General features: G+C 55.6%; 2 protein-coding genes across 4 annotated transcripts; one reads left to right on the forward strand and one right to left on the reverse strand.

Annotated features, from left to right (window-relative positions):
* The first annotated feature begins 2,060 nt into the window (after positions 1–2,060).
* REC8 (REC8 meiotic recombination protein) lies at positions 2,061–9,616 on the forward strand. 2 transcript variants are annotated; one of them, XM_028135227.2, is made up of 19 exons: positions 2,064–2,188; positions 2,321–2,389; positions 2,507–2,649; positions 2,981–3,056; positions 3,166–3,286; positions 4,547–4,631; positions 5,641–5,720; positions 5,981–6,068; positions 6,200–6,272; positions 6,355–6,446; positions 6,618–6,673; positions 7,189–7,326; positions 7,668–7,734; positions 7,828–7,991; positions 8,188–8,236; positions 8,723–8,789; positions 8,923–9,054; positions 9,128–9,234; positions 9,369–9,616. In XM_028135227.2, exons 1-19 carry the CDS (start codon positions 2,133–2,135, stop codon positions 9,458–9,460), a joined length of 1,755 nt encoding a protein of 584 aa, XP_027991028.1. In that variant the 5' UTR covers positions 2,064–2,132; the 3' UTR covers positions 9,461–9,616. The 2 variants fall into 2 exon arrangements, with proteins under 2 accessions (XP_027991027.2, XP_027991028.1); XM_028135226.2 differs by having other exon boundaries at positions 2,061–2,188; positions 7,668–7,991.
* Positions 9,581–18,393, reverse strand: IPO4 (importin 4). 2 transcript variants are annotated; one of them, XM_054716471.1, is made up of 30 exons: positions 18,254–18,393; positions 18,088–18,174; positions 17,911–17,990; positions 17,783–17,824; positions 17,246–17,375; positions 16,979–17,158; positions 16,665–16,730; positions 16,454–16,555; positions 16,279–16,362; positions 15,599–15,763; positions 15,446–15,499; positions 15,170–15,279; positions 14,761–14,869; positions 14,507–14,636; positions 14,191–14,304; positions 13,974–14,087; positions 13,603–13,723; positions 13,360–13,471; positions 13,138–13,253; positions 12,955–13,032; positions 12,806–12,863; positions 12,603–12,708; positions 12,310–12,503; positions 12,117–12,161; positions 11,632–11,757; positions 11,332–11,534; positions 11,105–11,237; positions 10,920–11,024; positions 10,058–10,127; positions 9,581–9,937 (listed from the first exon to the last, which is right to left on the reverse strand). In XM_054716471.1, exons 1-30 carry the CDS (start codon positions 18,320–18,322, stop codon positions 9,807–9,809), a joined length of 3,234 nt encoding a protein of 1,077 aa, XP_054572446.1. In that variant the 5' UTR covers positions 18,323–18,393; the 3' UTR covers positions 9,581–9,806. The 2 variants fall into 2 exon arrangements, with proteins under 2 accessions (XP_054572446.1, XP_008156680.2); XM_008158458.3 differs by having other exon boundaries at positions 11,332–11,540.
* Positions 18,394–18,702: the final 309 nt, after the last annotated feature.

Below are 18,702 nucleotides of genomic sequence, written 5' to 3' on the forward strand. Positions count from 1 at the left end.
TAAAAAAATAAAATACGGCATAAATACTTGTGGAATGAATGAATGAATGAATGGGTGAACAAATTATCTCCTAAACTAGGCTCTAAGCACCTTAAGGAAAGGCATCCCTGTTTTATCATCTTTGTGTCCCAATGTGAACACTTGTGAACAATGACAGCTTATGTGAATGACTGAAACAATTGTAAGTAACTACACTAATAAAAGAAAGATGCAAATTGACCGTACCTTCGGGACACCCACCAGCCAATCAGGAGTGAGTATGCAAATTAACCGAACAAAGATGGTGGGTTAATTTGCATACACAGGCACCGGGCAGCTGGGGGCGGGGCCCTGCATCGTCGCCATGGGGATGATACAGGTGCCCCAGCCATTCCGGGCCTCTTGGCAGCGTGGGAAGATGGAAAGGCGGCTCTGAGCCGGAGCAAAAGCAGAAAGGCGACTCCAGTCCAGAGCAAAGGTAGTGCTGGCAGCCAGGGGAAGGAAGGCCCATTCTTGCACAAACCTTCGTGCATCGGGCCTCTAGTCTTGTATAAGCCAACTTAGCCGGACACAGTTAAATAGGGGTTGGGAACACTGAAAGAGAGCCAAGTCCCTAACCAGGCTGTGACCAAGGAGTGTGTGGTCTGGAGAAAGTCTGTATTGGCCTCCATTGTCTCATTTGTAAAGACAAGGTTTGGCTTAGATTTTGAAAACCCTTTTAGCCTTGACATTCTGTGGTTGTAAGTTTAGGGTAACTGCACAGTCATTTGGCAAATATTTACTGAACTAGGTTCTGGGCACTAATTGAAAACACAAGACCCCAATCTCAGAGCTCCCAGATTAAAAGAGCAAAATAAAATAGGGTCAGCTGGGCTGCAATGGGAGCTGAGTCATGAAGAGGCCTCGAGTGGAGGCTGGGAAGGGCATCTATCTAAGAAACGGATGTGCAAAGGCAGGAGGCATGGAGACAAGGGATATTTGTAACTAGAACATAACAATTTTACACGAAGAATTGAGACAAATGGCTTTTGGGCGCTGAGAGTGTATCCTGCATCCAACAAAGCTAAAGGTCAGTTCCAGCCAGGAGAACATTTACAACTGGAAAACAGCCAGATCAGGCATGCCCACAAGTTAAACTGTTCAAGTTTAGGAAATGGCACAGCAAGTCCTGTCATTACTTCCTGTGAGATCTGAGTTTTCCCCCCATCAACCTGTGGTGGCTCCCAGGTCACCTCACACCGTTTCTACCTGCCAGCTCCTCACGATTGGCACAAAGACGGACCAATCAATTGCTGCCTGGTGGGATGTTTGGGGTGGGGGAGGGGGAAAGGTCTAACCGCGGGTCAGCCTCGGAACACAGCCAAGGCTGTAGCCCCAGGCAGCACCTTTGGGGTTGAAATACCCTTGTTACCAGGCTGGATGCAGGAGAGGCTGAGATTTGCTCTCCCCTCATTGGTCGGCCGAAAAGCACCCCGGGGAACCCTTGTTACTAGAGAAGAGAACGAGAGCCCATTGGTCAGGACACCTCACAATGGTCGGGCAGCTCGCAGGTTCTGCCAATTGGTTCGTTTCTGCCCGGGGGGTGGGGGAGGAGGAGGGAGGGCTGTCGCCTCGACCGCAGGCGGCAGCTTGGCGCCCTGGAAGGAGCTCAGCCGCGCCGACCCGTTCCCATTGGCTGCTCCGGGGACCACCCTCTTCTGGTGCCGGGAGGTGGGCGGGGCATCCGAGCGCGTGCTGCTGCGGCGCGACCGAGGCCCGCGGAGGGCGGGCGACCCGGTGGAGAGTGTCGCTGCCCGAGCTGAGAGCAAAGGCCCCAGAGCCCGGCGTCTCCGCCGAGAGCAGCCGTTTCTCGGCAGCTCTGCATCCCGGACCTGCTCCAGTAAGTTCGAAGCACCGTGTGGCGTGCGAACCCTTCGGGGCCGACGAAGGGAGCATCCCTGTGTATCTAGTCTGCGTGTCCTTGTCCCTGTCCCCTTAATCGTTTATCCATCACGTGTGTATCGGTTCCTTTATTTGGGCGTTCGGGGTCCATCTGCGGCCCCACTTGTCCAAATCCTTCTTTCTCTCTGACGGTGCTGGGAAACACTGTGCCCTGAAGAATTCGGGTGGAGAGGAGGAGCGGTGAAGACGAGAAGGTGAACCCCGGAGGGACGATGTTCTACTATCCCAATGTGCTTCAGCGCCACACGGGCTGCTTCTCCACTATCTGGTAAAAGCGGCTGGGCTGGGGCGGGGGTGGGGGGGGGGGGGAGATTGTGGGGGGGGGGGGGCGGCAGCTGGCAGGGGCGCCCTGGGACCCCCACCTGACAGCCCCCTCCATCCCCACTCCCACTCTGTCCAGGTTGGCAGCCACGCGTGGCAGCCGGTTGGTAAAGCGTGAATACCTGAAGGTGAATGTGGTGAAGACCTGGTAAGGCCCGGAAAAGAGAGGGGTGACCTGGTATTGGTGTTGGTTAGGGGTGGGCAAGGTTGTGGGGCTGGCTCTTAGGGCAAGCACAGCGGTGACCCGGGCACGTTCTTTCCCCAGCGAGGAAATCCTCCGTTATGTGCTGGTACAAGTGCAACCCTCGCAGCCCGGCCTGCCGCGCCCCCGCTTCTCCCTCTATCTCTCAGCCCAGCTCCAGATTGGGGTGATCCGGGTCTACTCACAGCAATGCCAGTACCTCGTAGGTAAGGCTGGGAAGGCTGCACAAAAGTGGGGCAGAGCCCTGACCGGTTGGGCTCAGTGGATAGAGCCTCGGCCTGCGGACTGAAGGGTCCCAGGTTCGATTCCGGTCGAGGGCGTGTACCTTGGTGGCGGGCACATACCCAGTGGGGGGGTGTGTAGGAGGCAGCTGATCGATGTTTCTCTCTCATCGATGTTTCTAACTCTCTATCCCTCTCCCTTCCTCTCTGTAAAAAATCAATAATATATATATTAAAAATTTTTTTTTTAAAAGTGGGGCAGAGCTGAGTGGCCCTCAGCTAGGCTGGCCCTCTACCTTGCCCTCCCTGCCCACAGAGGACATCCAGCACATCCTGGAGCGCCTGCACCGTGCCCAGCTGCAGATCAGAATAGATATGATGGAGACGGAACTGTGAGTGTGCCCTGGGACTGAGACCACCCAGCAGCCTTTGGTGGGGAACCTCACTGCTTGGCCTCAGCTCATCTCAGCCTCAGTCCTTGATAGCCACATTTTCTCTCAGACCCAGCCTGCTGCTTCCTAACTGCCTGGCCATGATGCAAACCCTGGAAGATGCTCCGGACCCCTTTTTTGGGATGATGTCTGTGGATCCCAGACTTCCCAGCCCCTTCGATATACCTCAGGTGGGGCTCATTCTCCCAGGACACCCTCAGAATGATGAGTTGACAGTACGGAAGGGGAGTGCTATTCCTGGACCAGCCTGACACTGGGGTTAGGGGGAAGGGAGCTGCCACAGCTCTGCCCCACAGGAGACAAGCCTGCTCCCTTACTCGAGACCAACCTAGAGGCAGCTCTTATCCCCACTCATCTCCACGTTGTCCCCACTAATCCAGGCCTTCATTGTCCCTAGGTTTCCCTACCCGTGTCCTTCTCCATTTATTCCTAACACCCCCCGCAACTTAGACAGTGTTATTTCCTTCCTTCAAAGACATCTTCAGTGATTCCCCACTGCAGACAGAATACTAGCATGTAGGGCTCTGTGCCCTGGTGCAGAGCTAGCCATCCCCAGACATCTCAGCACATTCTCTGGGCATTTTTGTCTCCCCACACACCAGTCTGGCCCCTGGTCCCAAAGATGCCACATTCAGTTCTTTGCTTAAGTCGATAATGGTTACCCCTGTTCTTTACTAGTCAAATCCTACATATTCTTGTAGATCTCACTCAGATGCTACCCTTTTCCATGAAGCTTCTATCCCACTCCCAGCCAGAACCAAATGTTCGGGAACTCAGCCTTGTTTTATCCTTTGTGTTGACCCTTGCTAGGGTCATATACAAACTTGTCTTCCCTCTAGACCAGTGGTTCTCAACCTTTCTAATGCCGCGGCCCTTTAATACAGTTCCTCATGTTGTGGTGACCCCCAACCATAAAATTATTTTTCGTTGCTACTTCATAACTGTAATTTTGCTACTGTTATGAATCGTAATGTAAATATCTGTGTTTTCCGATGGTCTTAGGCTCTACAGCAGTGGTTCTCAACCTGTGGGTCTCGACCCACAGGTTGAGAACCGCTAGCAGGGTCGCCTTACAGGGAACTGTACTGAAGGGTCGCGGCATTAGAAAGGTTGAGAACCACTGCTCTAGACCATGTGCTCCTTAAGATCAAGAACCCTTTTTTTTCCTTCTGTCCCCCACAACTTGATATAAGGGTGCAGTGCTTCTAGCACAGATTAATTGACGAAGACTAAATAACTGGTGGGGGGAACGGGGATCATGTGGGCAGGAACGGGAGGAAAGGAGACCAGATGGCGAGTGGGTTCACTGCATGTGAATATAAGAATTAGGCATTAAAAGGTATTACTGACCACTGTGTGAATAAGATTGTGACACTGGGAAACGGGGTTGAAGCTGACCCCTATATTTTGTCTCCAATCCCTCTCCAAAGATTCGACACCTTTTGGAGGCTGTGACCCCAGAGAGAGTACCTGAGGAGACCCCTCCTGAAGTCCCTATAGAGCCTGGGAAGCCAGGTAAGCAGAGAAGGACTTCTTTCTGGTGAGAGGCATAGAAGCTCTAACAGCTTAAGAAATAACCATCTTTGCCCTAACCGGTTTGGCTCAGTGGATAGAGTGTCAGCCTGTGGACTGAAGGGTCCCAGGTTCGATTCCGGTCAAGGGCATGTACCTTGGTTGCGAGCACATCCCCAGTAGGGGGTGTGCAGGAGGCAGCTGATCGATGTTTCTCTCTCATCGATGTTTCTAACTCTCTATCCTTCTCCCTTCCCCTCTGTAAAAAATCAATAAAATATATTTTTTTAAAAAGAAAGAAAAAGAAATAACCATCTTTGAGCTTCTCTTAAGAACCAGGCCCTGGCCCTGGCCGGTGGCTCAGTTGGTTAGAGCATGGTTCTATACATCAAAAGGTTGTGGATTCTATCCCTGGTTGGGGCACGTACAGGAGGAAGCCGATCGAGTTTCTCTCTCTCATTTCCTCTCCCTGCCTTCCTCTCCCTCCCAACCCCCATAACAATAAAACATATCCTTGGGTGAGGATTAAAAATACATTTTTTTAAAAAGCTGGCCAGTGTGGCTCATGGTTGAGCACTGACCTATGAACTAGGAGGTCATGGTTCAATTCCCAGTCAGGGAACATGCCTGGATTGCAGGCTCAATCACCAGTGGAGGGTGTGCAGGAGGTAGCAGATCGATGATTCTCATCATTGATGTTTTTATCTCTGAGGCCAGGACCTGACCTGGAAGTAGCTCTGCTGCTTCTTCCACCCTGAAATCAATTTTTAAAATATATATTTTTAAAAAGAGCCAGTTCTATGAGATCAGAATTCTTATCCCCATTTTACAGATGAGAAAAGCGAAGCCCATAGTGGTTAAGTAACGTATCCAAGGTCATATGGCCGGTGGCTAGCCTGGGTCTGACTGGAACTCAGGTTGACTTCACTCCCGAGCCCATGCTTTTGCCTCACGTGGGTGTCGGAACTTGGAAAGAAGCAGAGTGGCTGGTGTGACTTCTCTGCCCCTTCAGACAGGACGCTGGTCACTGTGCTGTCTCCGGAAGCCATCACCCTCCAGGAAGCAGAGCCCATACGCATGCTACAGATCGATGTGAGTTGTCCCCAGGCATACAGAGCCTGAGGCCTGAGGCCTGCTTCTGAGCTCAGCCCTCCTTGTATCTACTGCTCTCTGCCCAGAGTGCTGCCTTCTCTGTCTCCATTTCCCCTCTCCCTGCCCCTGGCACTTGAGTGCCCATTGGGCTACCTCGACCCTGCCCTGTGGCATGCTTCTTAGACTCGCTCTCCTGGATCCACTTCCTTTTTTCAGAAATGGAATTGAGTTCCCTCTCCTTGTTCCTCCTCTCACAACAGGGTGAACGAGACCTCCCAGAGGTTAGCCGTCGAGACTTGGACCTGCTCATTGCTGAGGAAGATGAAGCTATCTTGTTGGAGGAACAAGGCAGGCCTGGCCAGCAGTGTGGGACGGGCCTGGTGCTGGACAGTCAGGCCCTGGGCATGGGCAAGCTGGGCTTGGGCAGTGCCATCTCATCCCTTCTGTGCTCTGAGCCCTGCTTCTCTCTCTCCCTGCAGTGTCCAAGGAGGAACCTCGAGCCCCAGAAGTGGAAACTACAGTTCCCCCACTCTCACCTCTAGCTCTTCCACAGTAAGGGCAGGAACCCCTGAGCCAAGTAAGGGGTCAGTGCTGGGAGGAGTGTTCTCATCGCTCTTGTCCATTTTTCCATCAGGGTGGAAGAGGCAGCAGAGCCACTTCCAGGCCAGGTCCTGGCCCCAGAGGAGGTGAAGCCAGCAGTCTGGGAGCCTGAGGCCCTGCTTGCTGGTGAGTAGCCATCATGCCTGGATCCTTCCTGGGGCACCTGCACAGCTGTTGCAGACAGGGGCCCTGTATTCCCACTTGCTAAAGGCAGGGCCCTCTAGCTTCTTGCCTGGGTGGCTGTGGGCATGGGGCAGAGGGCATGGGGCAGAGCCAGGACCTAGCATGTTGTTGCAGAGGTGACGCCCCCGCCACCGCAGGAGCTGCCTCTCCCAGCCCCACTCAGCCCAGAGGTGAGTAGTAGTCCTAAGCCTTCTCTTCACCCTCCTCACCCAGAGCTGCTCACCCATAATCAGCTTCCCCAAGCCCCAGGCTACGCTAGCCTACAAAAGCCTTTGTGCAGCCCTAGCCGGTTTGGCTCAGTGGATAGTGTGTCAGCCTGGGGACTGAAGGGTCCCGGGTTCGATTCAGGTCAAGGGCACATGCCCTGGTTGCAGGCTCAATCCCCAGTAGAGGGTATGTAGGAGGCAGCCTATCAATGATTCTTATCATTCATGTTTCTATCTCTCTCTCTCTCTGAAATCAATAAAAATATATTTTTTAAAAAGCCTTTGTGCAAATGAGTAAAAGGTGGCCCTACCTATACCACAATTCCACCAGCTGAAGGGGAGGAGCTGCACATGCTCCTGGAGTGCCCACCCCAGTCCTTTCCTAGGGTGCCTTGGGGGCCCGTTTGCAGTTCCACCAGGATGTCAAAAAAAAGGAGTAATCAGTAGCTTTGCCCCCACCTCCCTTCCCCACTCTGCAGAGGAGGCCCCCAGCCTCCCCACCTCCTCGCCGCCGCCGCAGTCGCCGCCGCCAGTTATTGTTCTGGGACAAGGAGACTCAGATCTCCAGGGAGAATTTCCAGAAACAACTGCAAACCAGAGCTCACTGCTGGGAGTGTGTGAGTGCAGCCCAGATTTTGCAGGGGATGGAGGCAGGGAGGGCCTGGGGTAGGTACAGGCTGGGCCTTGTAAACTCCTGGAGAGGCATTGGGAATACCCCCTTAAATGCATGCATTGGGGTCTGCACATAATACAACTCCCCATACTCCTTTAGTGACCCTGCCCAGCATATCTGTCAGCACCAGTTAAAAATCCTACTTTTAGCAATGAGCACAGCAGGCAGGGGCATGAGCCTGAAGTTGGAAGGCCAGAGCACTGGCACAAGGCATTGCAGAAGTAGAGAAGGGGCAGTGTGGAGTGACTCACTCTTAACTGGGCTCTGACCTTCCCTATCACGCAGCCAATGGTGCAGCCCCCTGAGAGGACCATCAGAAGCCCCACAGAGCTGTTTCAGACTCCAACTTACTGTAAGAGTGATGGGAGTTGGCATGTGGGATCCTCGTTCTTGGTGTTCCTCATGTCTCAAACCCTGTCCCTGCTGCCACCTTGTCCCTACCCAGCTGGCTGGCTACCCCCAGAACTGCTGGCTTTCTGGACCCGCTGTGCCCAGCCACCCCCAAAAGCACTCAGACGAACGCTGCCCCTGGAGCCTGAAGAGGCTGCTGAGAGGGAGGCAGCAGCTGAGGAGGAAAGGAGAAAAACAGAAACCCTGAGTGATATCGAGGTACCTGCGCCCTCACTCCTTCCTGAAGGACCTGCTTTGCTTAAGCTCCAGCAGGCTGCCTTCTGCCCATCCGAGCTAACGGCATTGGGCTCGGTGTGGTCCCAGAGCCAAGGACGTTCCTGGGCAGGGACTGTTCCACTTCTGCCCCAAGTGCTTCTGCGATGTTTGGGGTCTTAATTCTTTCTTTTACCCACAGGTCCTGAGGGAGGCCCAGGAGCCCAGTGGGCCCCTTATGCTGTCTTCAGGTAAGCACCTGAAGAAGGGGCGGTGAAGACCACCACCCTAACCACTGTCCCAGGAAACTGGTATCCCAACTGCTGACAGTTTTTGTCAGAGGGAGTATTTAACATAGAGAGCATAGATTGGGCCGAAACTGGTTTGGCTCAGTGGATAGAGCGTCGGCCTGCGGACTCAAGGGTCCCAGGTTCGATTCCGGTCAAGGGCATGTACCTTGGTTGCGGGCACATCCCCAGTAGGGGGTGTGCAAGAGGCAGCTGATCGATGTTTCTCTCTCATCGAGGTTTCTCTCTATCCCTCTCTCTTCCTCTCCGTAAAAAATCAATTAAAACAAACAAACAAACATAGATTGGTTCTTTCAGTTCTCCCTCCTGGGTGCTTGTAACAAGTCACTGCACAGCTCTGACATCCAATTCACCCAGGTGGCCCCAAGGCCCCAGCTGCTCAGATCCAAGCAGACTGAATCAGCATCCCCCCTGCCCCCCGCCCAACAGAGCTCTCCATAGAAGCAGCTGAGGAGGAGAAGTCTCACGTCAGCCTCATCCCCCCGGAAGAGCGGTGGTAAGCAGCTAGGCCTGGTGAGCTCAGGCACAGCCCTGGCCACGAGGGGTAGTGGCTAGGATGGGCATGCCTCTGGTCACCATCAATCACAGCTGCTACTTCCCTGCTCCACCTGACTCGCATGTTCTCCTAGGGCCTGGGCTGAGGCGGAGCAGCCAGAGCCCCCTGTATTGCCTGTGGTGCCCGAACTCCCTGAGGTGCCCATGGAGATGCCTTTGGAGCTACCTCCAGAGGCAGAGCTGCTCTCACGTGAGGATGTGTACAGGTACCAGGGAGGGGTTGCCTCGACTGGGTGGGCCTGGTGGGGGACCTTAGTTAACAGTTCTTGACCCCTACAGGGCAGTGGCACTGGAGCTGCAGGCCAACAGGAAGCCAGATTTCAGCAGCCTGGTGTCACCTCTTAGCCCTCGCAGGATGGCTGCCCGGGTCTTCTACCTGCTCCTGGGTGAGAGTGGGCACACTGTGTGTGTGTGTGTGTGTGAGACAGAGAGAGAGAGAGAGACACACACACACACACACACTGGTCAGAGGCCACTGTAGGGACTCCCCCTGACCAGCTCCCTCTTTCTGCCTTGACAGTGCTCGCAGCCCAGCAGATCTTTCGCATGGAACAAGAGAAGCCATACGGGCGCCTCCTGATCCAGCCAGGGCCTCGATTCCACTGTGGTTAGAGCCAATTGAGAAGCTGCCAAGAAACCAGCTACGTTAAACCCTGTCTTGCCTTACTTACTAGACCCTGCCTATCTCCTTTCTGGAAGTCACCTCTATTCTTCATGCTCTCAGAGCAGAGCTACTGTTTAAGCAGAAAATGAACTGCCTTTATTATATTATGTTGTCACAGGTCAATTTGTGTTGTCCCATAGCATAGCAGATCCAGCCCCAGGGACAGCTCCATAAGGCGCAGAGTAAGCAGGGCTGGGACTCCAGAATCTGGTAAGGCATGAGGTGGAACTGGGCTGAGAGGTAGTCTTGGGGCCCAGGCAAGCTGTTCTCTCTGGCCCAGCTGCAGCCCACAGTCTAGGTGAGGCCCAGGATGGCCTGGAGCTCCTGAGCCTTGTCGCCAGGCAGTGAGCCCAGTGCTGAATGGAAGCTGTCGGTGTGCTGTTCAGCCAAGAACGTCAGGAGCAGCTGCAGTGCGGCCTTGGTGTCTGGTTGGGGTGAAGAGAGAGATCCAGGGAGGACTGGCCCCCAACCCCTAGATGCCCCAGACCCTCTGAGCCTTGCTGCTTCTTGCCTCCCCCTGCCCTGCCCATGAAGGCCACCCTCACCTGGTGGGATCTTGTCTTCAGCCTGAATGAGGCTGCAGATGCGTAGAAGCTCAGGAGCCACATCTACAACCTGTGGAGAAAGGAGGACCAACTTGGGCAGCAGCACCCCTGAGCCCTAGGACGGGTGTGGGTGGGAGGGGCCAAGGAGACAGTCTCCTCCCACAAGGCTGCTGGAGCCTGACACTAATTCACAAGAATCCAAGATAATTGTAAAACATGAGAAGGACCCATGAAACACCATGATGATTATTTTAGGGGTGGGAGTGGAGAGGATTAGGGGATTGTGACTAAAGATGATTGAAATCATGACCTCAAAATCAAAAGCCCAAACACCCTCCACCAACACAGTAATTTCTAAAGGTGCACACAAAGGTGGAAGACAGGAACACTAACTAGGACATCAGTCCAAACCTAGCTACTTGGTGCAGTCAAATCTCAACAGAAAGCAAAGCTGTTCTGACTGGAATGGATGGTGAGGTGGCCCAGACTGGTACCCAAGCTCCATGAAGCATAGCCTGAAAGAGCCCTGTTCTAGGAAACAAGCCTAGTGGGGTTGTGGCTAATGGATCAAACCAGAAGAGGGAGGCTCCCTGAGGAAAAATGCTATGTGGTGAGAGTATGTTGTCGATGGCCAACTCTGCCTATCACTGAGAAGTAGCTCTGCTCAGAGCAGGAAGAATAGCACTTCCACTCACATGATAGGCCTGGCTATCAATCCTTGCAGATCAATGAGAAAGCAGAATAGGGAGTGTCAAAGGGCAGCTTAAACCACCATTCTGCATCACCTACAACTGAGGCCAACTCTGCCTATCACTGAGAAGGGATCATTAAGATCCCCTGAGGGCTCCAGCACTGGGGTTACCTGTTCAGGGCTGTTCTGGTACAGGAAGCTGAAGAGGTGTCCTATGGTGACCCACTCCTCCAAGTCCTCCTTCAGGGGCAGGGCGTGCAGCAGAGCAGCCAGCACCTGGACAGACAGATGGCTCTGGTCTCTTGCCCTGCACCCACCTCAGCTTCCTACCACTGCCCAATGCCCCTATCCCTCACCTGGGGCTCTGGTTTCCTTGTGGGACTGGCCATCAGTAGGCGGGCCAGTGCCCCACAAATGTTATCATGAACACGATCATGGCGCTCCCGTGCCAGGAGGGGCAAGAGGAGCCCCACCAGCTTGGAGAAGTATCTGATCCGTGGTCAAGGAAAAGGCACGCTCTCCTCCCCAAACCCAGGGACACTCTCCCAATCCCACCCCAGCCACTTTTGTAAGCTGAGGATACTCCTGGGCAGGGCGGCCCCCATGCTCAGCCAACACGCCCAGCCCAAAGATGGCATTGCTCCGCACTTCGGGGTCTGTCTCCCGGGCGGCGCTCAGCAGCACGGGGAGCAGGCGGGACACAAACTGGGCTGAGGCAGCACCCAGCCCCTGAATGGACTCGGCCAGCGTCCCCACTGCAAAGGACTTCTCTGCCACTGTGCAGCCCTGTTTCTGATGGGAGGAGTGCACATCAGCCTGGGACTGGGACAGAATGGGGGCGCTGGGCAGAATGGGGTTTGAAGCCAGAGGGTAGAGCACTCACCGTCTTGCAGAGCAATAATGGCAAGAACCCAGCAAAGAAGGGGGCAAAAGTGTCTCCCCCTGCTGCAGCTGCCAGGGCAGGAATGGCCTCACCAGCGTACTCGAGCAACATGGCATCGTATTCAGCCTGTGGGGCCAGGTGAGGGCTGGAGCACCAGGGCCAGCTCTGTGACTGGCACCTCCCACCATGCTGCTCCACTGCTGAAGGCGGTCCCTCCCAGGCTGGGCTTGTTTGTAGCCCAGCTTTTTTCCTTGGCCCTCCTACTCTCATCTATCAATCCAAGCCCACCCTAAATCCCCACCTCCAGGAAGCCTTCCTTGAACCCCCACTGCCCGAGTGGGAGGGGGTTGTATCATTCAGAACCATTACCAATCTTTTAGTAGCCCTGGCTCCCCTAGGCCAAGCCCAAGTGCACTGTCCACCCTGCCCTGTGGAGACGACCAGACAAATTACCTGGTCTCACAGTTTGCATCCATAGCTCTCACCTGGTCCTCGTCGTCGTCGTCCTCCTCCGTGTCCTGACAGGCTGTCTGTGGGAAGTAGCTCAGCTCAGTCAGCTCTCTTGCCCCTTCCCCTCTCCACTGGGTGAGGGCATGGGGAGCTGGACTTGTAGCCTCTGGCCATCCCCACCTGGGGCTGGGCCACCTCTTCATCCTGCAGCCCACCTGCCTTGCTCACCTTCCTCTGCAGCACAGCCTTGAGCATGTTGCAGAGCTCAGCGAGGCGCCCAGGGGGCTGCAATGTGAGGGTCCCACAGCTGCGCAGCACCCCGGTCAGGGCCTCCAGCACGGCCATCACCACTTGGCGCTCCCGCTCCCCGTATACTGCCTGCATGTAGGACGGTATCACCTGGGCCAGGATGACCTGCAGAACTGAGGACATGAATGGCTGAAGTCCTGGTCAGGCCCTGCCCTTCTACCCCCCAACCTCTGGTTCCAGAGGCCCCAGCCTGGCCCTGGCACCCTTCTCACCAGCAGTACTGGGTTCTGAGGGGCAGCTTTGAGAGGTCTTGTGCAGCGCACAGCAGAACTGTCCCAGAGCCTCATGGGCTGCCTTTCGCACATTCAGGTGAGGGCACTGCAGGATGAGGAGGAGTGGAATGTGCCTGCTCAGTGCAGGGGGAACACAGGGTCCCTAACTCAGTGTCCACCCACTTCACCCACTGTCCACTCACCTCCAGAAGTTTGAATACTTCTTCAAAGACACTCTCCATGTAGGGAAGGAAGGCCACACTGTGAACAGACACGTGGCCGTGGGGAAGAGGCTCCCAGGCAGAGTACCCAGTGTCAGGGAACCCGGTGCCAGGGAAGGGCCGCTACGCACCTGGTGTTCACAGAGATCTCCCCCAGGGCAGCACAGGTGTCTTCCTTCTCATCGAAAAAGGCATTTTCCACACTGTACCTAGAGTAAGGTAGGGGGTTAGCAGCGATCAGGCACCAGCAGGAACAGGTCTGGCCCTGGCCCCCTGTCCAAAGCTAGGATTCCCATAATGGCACCACTCCGCACCCTGAGATCTCTGAGTCATCCTCCTCTTCCTCGTCCTCATCCATGAGTTCCTCCTCTTCCTCTCCATCACTCTCATCATCAAACAGAAGAAAGGAGCTGCTGCTGTCGTACTGAGGCTGGACAGAGGAGGCACAGCAGGGACTTTGGCTCAGCTGGTTGAAGGAGATAAATCTCACCCCCGGCTGGCCTTCCCCAACCGCCTAGCCCTGCCATTCTGCTCACCACAATGCCCTCAGTGGAACGCAGCGACAACAGCATGAGTGTGGTGATTTGTGGCAGGTAGGGTGCCAGGCCCTCACCCATCAGCCCCGATAAGGCTGCAAACAGGCTGTACCTGGTGGAGGCAGGTGGAAGCTGTACAGTCCTGCTTACTACAGCCAGACAGGATGGGGGAGGCAGGGGAAACCTATGGTCCAGAACCAGAGGACTGAGGTCTGGAGTGGGGACAAATGAGGCCTCACTCACGTGCAGCGCCGCAAGTCAGGGTCGTCTACCTGGTCACATAGGCCCAGCCCCAGCTGGCAGCATTCCTCAGCCAGGGGCCTCATAGGCTCCCCCACTGCTCGTGCCAGCACCCCCAGTGTCTCTGTGGGGGCAAAGACTTGGTTAGCATTGACCACGTGGAGCTGGACAGAGGAATGCAGGGCCAAGGCCTGGGGACCAAAGGTGGCAGCTGGAGGCAATTGAGAAATCCCACCTACTCATAGACACAGTGGGAATGCCTTCTTCAATGAGCAGGAAGGCCCTGGGCTGCCCTGGGGCGATCTCTGTGAACAGCAAGTGAGCACCGGCCCTTTCCTGGCACGGGGAACCCTGCCTGGGAGCCCCTTCCTTACCCAGGCTCTGGATCCGCAAAGGCTGAAGGTCCTCATGGCCTAGCACCAGGAAGTCCCGCAGGTGCTCCATGACGGTGGGGAAGTAGGGCAACAGGGAGGCCTGGGCAGCCGTGGCTGAAGGACAGAATCAGATGTGGGATGTGGGGGGTGTCGGGACCAACTGCTACAGGCTTTCTGGGTGAACCCCGCGCCCTTTCTCCTGCCTCCTCCTCCTCACCAATGGCCCCCAGGGCGCTCACAGCCAGCTCCTTGGCCCGGGGGCTGCTGGGGTTGCTCAGAGGCTGCAGCATACATTCCATAAGCTCCGGAAGGTAGGGCTGCACTTTTGGCCCTGTGGGAAAGGGCACCCCTCTCACAACCAAACCAGGTCTCCCCTTCTGGGGGTCCAACTGGTTGTAGGCTGACACTCCTTGTAGCTCTGCTACACCCTTCTCCCACCACAGGCAGCAGTTCTAGGAGTGGCATATCCTGCCCCACTTCAGCCAAAGCTATAGCTTTGTCCCCTGCCTCGCACCCCTAACTGCCATCACTACCTAGGTTCTCCACGAAATTCTCAAGGGCATAGCAGGCCCTGGACAGATGGTGCGTATGCCCAGGAGACACTGACTTCAGGTAGGCAAGGAGCAGTGGCATCACCTCCCGTGAATAGCTGCTGATTTGAGGCTGTGGGAGAGAGCGCGCCCTGAGTCAGCTCAACCGCAGGGCACATACTTTACCTAAGTGCCAATGGCAGAGACAGGAAGATGGTCCCTGGGACAGGTGGCTACCCACATGCAGCCCCGCTGACCTGTAGGTTATCTGAGAACTGGCCCAGGGCAAACAGCGCAGCATTACGCACAACTTGCGACGGGTCCTCCAGGCCCTTGCACACAATCTGCAGTAGTGGAGGCAGCAGTCTGGATGAGGCAGGACAAGAGAACATATTCTGAGGGGCAGGAACTGAGAGACCTAGGCTGAGCTGTTCTCCTGTTTCCCCTGGGAAAACCAAGGCTTTTTCCATCATCAGACGGTAGGTACCACCCCCTGGTCCCTATAGCTGGGATAGCAATTTATCTTTCAAATCAGAATACTTCTGAGATTAGAGGGTAAACATTATTGATAATTAGGCATGAATGACAAGCATAGGCCAGGACTACCATAGGCCATGGGGTCCTCCTTCCCACGGTCTACCCTCACCGTAAGACGGAAATAAACACCTCTGCCTGATGTGGTCGCTAGCTCCATCAGACAGCACAGCCAGTACCAGGAGCCCAGCCTTGCGCTGGTATGGGTTCTCACTCCGCAAGGCCTCTTCCAACATGGGCATCTAGGGGAGCACAGGACATTCTCCTGAAACCCCAGCACAAGCCTGCCCATTCTTGTGGCAACAGGCCCTCCATACCCATAAGGGCCCAAATGTCCTCCACCTTGGGGGACTAGGCACACCTGGGGGTAGGGGCACTGGGGTACCAGAAGAATGGAGCCACACTTACCAGCGGGGTAAAGAGCTTCTCAGGGGGCAAATGTAGTGCCAACATGTCCACAACCTACAAAATGACAGGGAAACTTTGCTGGCCCCCATCTCTGGCCCCCAACCTCCCACAGTCACCTAACACCCTGCCCCACCCCCTTGTCTCATATCCCACCTGTACAGCAAAGTGCTTGGGTGTCTCTCCCACCAGCCCAATCTCCAGTTCTTCCTCCTCTGAATCCTGGTCCTCAGGATCCAGCTGGCCCAAGGGGGGCTCGGCAGCCATAATGGGGAAAAGGGTGTGCAGCAAGGAGGGCAGGAGACGATTCTTCAGTAAGGCCTTGAAAGGGAGGGTGGAAAGGTGTCCCTGAGAATCTGCTCCCCAGATGGACTCACATTAAAAATTCTAGCCTTCTAGGCCAGAAAGGGGTCCAGCAGGAGATTCCAAATCTCCCAGCCAGGAGCCAGGATGAGGACAGACCAAGTCTTTTTTTTTTAATATATATATATATTTTTTTAAAATATATTTTATTGATTTTTCACAGAGAGGAAGAGAGAGGGATAGAGAGCCAGAAACATCGATGAGAGAGAAACATCGATCAGCCGCCTCCTGCACACCCCCCACTTGGGATGTGCTCGCAACCAAGGTACATGCCCTTGACCGGAATCGAACCCGGGACCCTTGAGTCCGCAGGCCGACGCTCCATCCACTGAGCCAAACCGGTTTCGGCAGGACAGACCAAGTCTTAAGCATCTTAGCTATGGTACTTTAGATACTCCAAGATTGTAAAAAAAACACCAAGAGTGAGATGAGGGATGGAGTGGCATTGTGTGTGTCAGAGGGCACTCACTCACCTTGCTCTTGACTTTGACCAAAAAGGTGAGGCTGCAGAGAATACGTACACGTACTGCATCACCCAGAGCCATGTTTCCAGCCACCTGTCCAGAGACTAAGGTGAATCAGAAACAGGCAAAAAAAAAAAAAAAAGTCCAGAACAAGCAGCAGGGGCCATGCCCACCCCAGGCTCACCCCAAGGCAGAATGTGAGGATCTCAGAGAGGTGGGAGGTGATGACAGGCATCTCTGACTCCAGCAATTCATCCAGGGCCTCCAGGGCCTCACAGGCCTTTGCCTGCCACGCAGACAGACAAGCCAGAGGGTTACCATACTATTATTCAGTGGACCAGGCTGGCTGCTCCGGCTCTTCCCTTCCAACAGAGGTCCTGCCCAAATGTCCTCACCTCATCTACAGAGATCAGAGTCTGCACGGCCGTGATGAGCTTAGGCACTAACATCCGTGCTAGAGGCTGGAGGACAAAGGATGAGCTGAGTCACAGAGGACATGATGCAGCCTAGTCTCAGGCCCCAGAAGCTGGCAGCTTCCTTGAAATCTGGACACAGGAGCAGCCCGGGTACAGCCCCCCAGTCTCCCCTCCCAATCGTTAGGAAGGACAAAAGGCAGAGAAAGAATCTAAAGTAGCTCTGTGTCCTGCAAGGGTAAGGACATAAAGGCTTGACGACAGGGGGCCAGGGAAGGTGAGGGCCCACATCTCACCACATCATCAGTGCCGAGATAAGGGGCCATGGTGGTCAGAGTGCGCAGGGAGTAGAAGAGAAGCCCAGGAGAGCCCACCTCACCAAGGGTCTCATTCAGAAGCCGAAGAAGCTCCCGGTGGTGGGGTCGGAAGGCCTCAGGCCGGGAGGTCACCACTACACTCAGCAGCATAAGCCCCATCTGTCCAGGAGCAGGGATGAGAAGGAAAAACGTGTGTGGTCTATCCAGCCTCTTGGTCCCGCCCTCCTGGCAGCCACGTGACAGTACCTCTCTCTCCGGGATGTGGGGACTGTGGGTACTGTGCTGAAGCAGCTGCATGAGCTGAGGCCAGGCCTCCAGGCCTTCCTTCCGAAAAATAGTGGCTGAGAGCTGGGCCAGGCTAAGGCTCACATTGTGCCTGTGAACAGGAGAGATTCCCCAACCCCCATCATCCTCCAATACCCTCCCCTGCACATGCTGGCCCTGCCTCCATGGGGTGGCCAAGAGAGAAACTTCCAGGTGGAGACACATAAGACAGAGGCTCAGGGGGAAATCAACAGCATGGTGGGTGTATAATCTGGTGAGCTTGACCTCATTCATACTGAATTTCAGTTCCATTCTTCAGCAGAACATCACGGCACATTCTCAAGAACTTCCGTCTTCAACACACCTTTAGAATCCTTGCTCTACCCTTGGACTAAAACTGAAGTCCCTGCCCCCCAACTCCCAGCCTGGAGTTGAAAGAGAGGGCAGAAACCCAGAGTGGGCATCAGCCTGGAGCCAGTTAGGATCCGGGAGGAGGTGGCTGGGTCGGGGGGAACTTACTCTGTCTCTCTCTGGAGGGTCGTCAGGACCAGGGACTTGAGGCTGGAACACAGGGGCCGGCAGGTGTTTGGTCCTCTGCCCGCCCATCCCCGCCGGGCCCCGCCTCGCCCCGCCCCCGCCCCGCCCACCTCTCCCGGTGCTCCGCCGCCAGCCTTCGCCAGCGGGTGTTGAGTCGTCTGCGGGTCAGCACGGCTGCGAACTGGCGGATCTGGGACGAGGAAGCAGGCACGTGAGGGTCTGGGCAGGGGCCGGGCCCTGACCGGTGGCGCACTGTGGGGAGCTCAGCGGGAAGGGGAGGGCCTCACCTGGGGATCGGTCGCCGAGGCCAGCAGGTCGCAGAGCGCGGGCAGTGCGGCGGGGTCCCGAAGGGCGGTCTGAAGCTGCTCGGTGGCCTGAGGGAGGCTGGGGGTCAGAGTCGGGTTTTTCCCGCAACCTCCCAATCGCCCCGGTCCGGCCCCGCCTGCCCTGTACCCGGCGGATGCGCTCGGTGTCCGGCAGCAACAGCTCCCGCAGGATCTGTTCCAGGCCCGCGGGCTCCATAGCAGCAGCCGAGCGGCCGTTACTTGGCCGGGAGGTGGGAGGGTCTGCACGTGGAGGCTCTGAAACCCACTTCCGGCGGAAAGGGCGTTGCTCCGCGACCCTCCCGTCGCCTGGGTGATTCAACTTGCTTCCCACAGGAGCTCCGGCTCCTCCACTTCCGTCGGACTAAGCGCGGTTGAGCCGCGGAAACTGCGCCCAGCCGATGTAGGTTCCTCCTGCCGAGAGTTCCCAAGCTCCGTGGAACACAGAATTTCGTGAATTCCGGGGCCAACCCGGCTTCCTAAGGGACACGGCCTGTAAAGGCAGGTCTCGAGTTCCTATATCCAGACCAAACCCTCCAACTACAGGATCCTTTTTCTTAATAAATTTTATTTTGATAA

The sequence above is a fragment of the Eptesicus fuscus genome, chromosome 5 (assembly GCF_027574615.1).
Source record: "Eptesicus fuscus isolate TK198812 chromosome 5, DD_ASM_mEF_20220401, whole genome shotgun sequence".
In the NCBI taxonomy this organism is placed as follows: Eukaryota; Metazoa; Chordata; class Mammalia; order Chiroptera; family Vespertilionidae; genus Eptesicus; species Eptesicus fuscus.

Coding starts and splice junctions, on each gene's coding strand:
- REC8 (XM_028135226.2), top strand. CDS start 2,133: ATGTTCTACTATCCCAATGTGCTTCAGCGCCACACGGGCTGCTTCTCC. Junction 5,721..5,980: donor TACGCATGCTACAGATCGAT/GTGAGTTGTCCC, acceptor CTCTCACAACAG/GGTGAACGAGACCTCCCAGA. Junction 6,447..6,617: donor GCCTGAGGCCCTGCTTGCTG/GTGAGTAGCCAT, acceptor ATGTTGTTGCAG/AGGTGACGCCCCCGCCACCG.
- IPO4 (XM_008158458.3), bottom strand. CDS start 18,322: ATGGAGCCCGCGGGCCTGGAACAGATCCTGCGGGAGCTGTTGCTGCCG. Junction 17,376..17,782: donor ACCCTCCAGAGAGAGACAGA/GTAAGTTCCCCC, acceptor TCCTGTTCACAG/GCACAATGTGAGCCTTAGCC. Junction 11,025..11,104: donor CAAGGAAACCAGAGCCCCAG/GTGAGGGATAGG, acceptor CTGTCTGTCCAG/GTGCTGGCTGCTCTGCTGCA.